This window comes from Stegodyphus dumicola, chromosome 9, assembly GCF_044657685.1.
Source record: "Stegodyphus dumicola isolate Sdum_Otavi_A_Nest chromosome 9, ASM4465768v1".
Taxonomy (NCBI): domain Eukaryota; kingdom Metazoa; phylum Arthropoda; class Arachnida; order Araneae; family Eresidae; genus Stegodyphus; species Stegodyphus dumicola.
The window spans coordinates 129229400-129233592 of NC_140776.1; the positions used below are offsets into that span (position 1 = coordinate 129229400).

Below are 4193 nucleotides of genomic sequence, written 5' to 3' on the forward strand. Positions count from 1 at the left end.
AGTTTGGATCTATTGGCCAAACATCTCTAGAATTAGACAAAAAAGCATTCAAAGTTGTCAGAAAATTACATTCCAACTTCATGTTTGTTAAAATGCCTAAACATGAAACTACTTCTGAAGTATTAAGAGAAGCTCTGATTAGTTGTCATTTGAGATTCTTTGGATTTGGTAATACAGCTTATCCGAATGGTGTGCTTAGGGCAATAATCCGGTCAGAATCAATTAATTAATTTAATATTAAAGATTAAAATTTAATTCACGTGCATATTTTTGTAGTAATATGATGACAAACACTTTTTTTTTTTTTTCTGTCTAATTTTTAAAATCAGTGAGATAAAGTTTGTGTGCTTTCCTTGTTGATTTTTTCATTGTTTTAATTAAGAATAATTTCATTGTAACTGCTAAGATTCTGTGCATATAATTTGCTCTTATTCCTTTAGTATTTTTCGGTGAGAAAGCTGCCGTTTAGCCGTCTTGTTAGAGAAATCTGCCGTTACGTCACTCAACAGGATCACTTATGGGCAGCTGAAGCACTTCTAGCTCTTCAAGAAGCTGCTGAAGCTTATCTTGTTACTCTAATGGAAGATGCATACCTGTGTACTGCTCATGCCAAACGTGTCACTCTCATGCCCAGTGACATACATCTCGTTAGACGCATTAATAGGCGCTGAATAATTTTTTTAATATATTAAAAGTTCTATGAGAACAATTCTTAAAGTAAAAACTAATGATGTCTTATTAATGAATGAGTTTTACTGCCATGTGGGAACTCTAATGTGAAATATTAATGCAGGGAGAATTCTTACATTCTTCTGTAAACATATAAAGTGTTTGTAAATATATACAGTGCATTCATACTTCATAGTCATGCAATCTGTAAGATGCTATTTTTATTTTTTTTTTTACTTATTTTATGTATTCTAATTTTAATGAGGGTAATGCTCATCTTTTTAAATTAGACAGTGTAATTTTTTACTCAATTAGTTTTAATAAATAAATATAACAAATCTTTATTACCCTTATGACAGTCATTTGTTGTGTTGACACAAATTTATTTTTCCCTTCATTGTCAGAAATTGGCCTTTTATATGTTGATTAAATGAAAAGGAAATATATTTCTATTAGGTTAGACATTAAAATGGATGTAAGGATGAACAGGTAATTAGTCAAAATCTTGATATAAAGGATTTAACAGTTAATGGCCTTCGTGCAGAGTTCTGCATAAACTTGGGTTCAGCATTCAAAGTAAACATTTAATGTCTGCCACCTTTTTAATTTGTGTTGGATGTCTCATGTTATTGTCATACGACCTCTAAATGTGAAAATTAATGAAATTTTAATTTGTGAATGAGACATCTTACATTTGCTTATAAATATATATTGTATATATAGTACATATACACCTTACACACAAAAAAAGGACAGTTCTATATCTTCTGTTCTACTGGGTTGATTCACGAAATTTAAATTGTATTTTTCTTACCTCCGAAGCGAGACTCAGAAGATATATTAGGTTTATATATAGCATTGTTCTAATATATGTATTCTGACACAAAACAAAACTCAAAATTTCAAAAGATATACATGTGAATTTATATATTGGCGGATTTTGAAATCGTGTGTTTGTTATAAGCGATAATAATGGCAAATATGTTTTACACATTAAAAAATTATTTAAAAGTATCAAGGATGCACTTTTTCTTCTGCTCATGCACATTTAAAAAAAAGAAGAAGAAGAAGAAAAATAGGTTGCTATAAATTAAGAATTTCGCATATTGAAAAAAGTGTGCTAAGATAAATTTAATATTTGGGCATAATTTGAGTCGTAGAATTTGAAATATGGAAAAACTTCGACATGCCATTTCAGAAAAGGTTTGATTTTGTGTCAAAATACATATTTTAGACGAGCGCTATAAATCCTAAGTCACACTTTCAAGACATGACAAACAAGGTTAAATTTTGTCAGTCAGCCCATTCAAGCGAGAAATATAGAACTGTTGCTTTTTGTTTTGTGCATGCAAATTGTACATATATATATATATGTTACTGTGAAAGACCGAAATTGGAGAATGTCAACATTCACCAAATACGTCGGTGAAAGATCGAATATTGCATTACATTCTTGTACATTCGGACCCTCACCGGTGTATGTCGACAATCACAGATATGTTCTGGTGTAGGACGAAAAGAGAGGAATACATGTACACGCTGTCATTGCAAAAGGAAGTGTTCCACAAATAAATGCAGTTTTAAAAGCAAGGGCCTCTTGTGCAATTCAAAGTGTCATAATAGTTTAAATTGTTGCAATAAATAAAATTTGAATCATGTATATTAGTAAGTTTTTAACTTCTATTATTTTCCTTTCTCATTTTGAATGTACAGTGCGTTTTAAGTTCTTATATTCAAGTCTCAAGTGCATTTTTTCACGACTGAATTACAGAGAAGAAAATATAATATTCTTATGTGTTCAACATTCACCATTAGTACATGGTGAATGTCGACATTTACCGGTGTAAGTCAGAAATAAGAGTATTTGGAAAATATTTCAGACATGCACCAAGCGACTATGTGAATGTTGACATTCACTGGTGAAAGTCGACATTCTCCAGATTTTGGTGTTTCACCGTAACATATATACACATCTAGATACACAACTGTATTTGCTGTGGATAAAGATATGTTATTTTTCTACTTATTTGCAACATACGTGCTAAGTCATGTTAGAGTTATGCACAAAACTATATCTAAAGTAATATTTTAACTAAATAATAATTTTTGCACTTCTTTGTTATTGCCTGAAGATTTGAAACTGATCTACATTTATTTTACTTTTAAAATAAATTATATTATGCATATTAGTTTTGAAGTAAAATTATAATGAAAAAATAATTTTCTTGATCCATATAAAGTGTACATAGCATTTACATATTTTCAGTGCTTTGTTATAAAAAATTTGAAAATTGCGGATTAATGGTATTTTTGTCAGTGACTAGATTTTACAGAAGTGTTTTAAAATTATATCATCTATATATTGTTTCATAATTTTAAACTATTTTATATTAACTGCATGAATAATATTATGAAAGAATTTTTTTAATCTATAAATTCTGTAAAAAATAAAAGCATTGTACAATTCCATTTATATGGGACTTTTCCACTACTTTGTTGTCAAGCTTGTTTTTGTATAATAAATTAGAAATAGCTTGTTTCTTGTATCAAATTCTCCAACAAATAATGTTAAATTTAAATATACTTACAAATTTCCATATTTTTATTATTTTAGTGTTATAAAAAGTAATAAATGTATAATATATTTTTTTTTTCATTCTTCAGAAATTTGATATTTAAGATATATTTGACAGCACCCCCTTCCGATCCTTCTCTGCCAGCTTACAAGATAAGAAAGTACTGTTACGTATAGATTAGCAAAAATTCACTTTAGGTACTTAAATTTTTAATTGAAATCTTTGGTGCTTTCTATTTTAGTAGTTGAATCACTTTCAAAGAAATACTTCAATGAATATGAGCATCAAACTATTATTTCAAGGGCTAAGATATTATTTTTGAATATAAATACAGCTCACTATTTTTGAATATAAATACTTTCTAGTCACTTCTTTAATATATGTATTTACTTTTTAATAATATGAAATTGAGAATTTATGTAAAGAAAGGTACCTTATTTAAAGGTATTATGTTGAAGAAACATTTGGGAGGTAAGATACATAACTATTGCTAATGCCACATTAGTCTTTCTGTAAACATAATTTAAAATATGTTTTCAACTTAACATTCATTCTGATTTTAAGGCTATTAATTAATCTTTTAATGTAATTATTGCAGAGTTGCCACATTACATGGAAATCTGGGAAAAGTCAGGGAGTTTAAATATTTTAGTTGGGGAATTTCATACAGCAATCTTGTTCCAACTAAAATTCCGTAAAGGGTTAAACTGCTGTCAGCTTTTCTGGCGACAAGGGGGCGGAATACAGTTAGAACAGAGCATGATGATGAGATATATAGATTGATTCAGCACTGTGCCGCATAAGATGTTTAATATTTGTTTGAATCATGTTTGTTATTGTTTTCAATAAATGATCTGACACGAAAGTTTACGCTATGTTGAAATTTTCTTTCTGTATCTTTCTATATGAAGAGCGTTGTATCTATATCTATGATTGACTCAAAGCGAG

General features: G+C 28.9%; 1 protein-coding gene across 1 annotated transcript in view; it reads left to right on the top strand.

Moving 5' to 3' along the window:
- LOC118180013 (histone H3.3 type a-like) overlaps positions 1-4110 on the top strand; it is a 73590-nt gene extending 69480 nt beyond the window's left edge. Inside the window, exon 5 of the mRNA XM_085824103.1 lies at positions 441-4110. Within this exon, the coding sequence (XP_085680229.1) occupies positions 441-671 (231 nt within the window). The 3' untranslated portion in view covers positions 672-4110. The remainder of the gene's footprint in view (positions 1-440) is intronic.
- Positions 4111-4193: the final 83 nt, after the last annotated feature.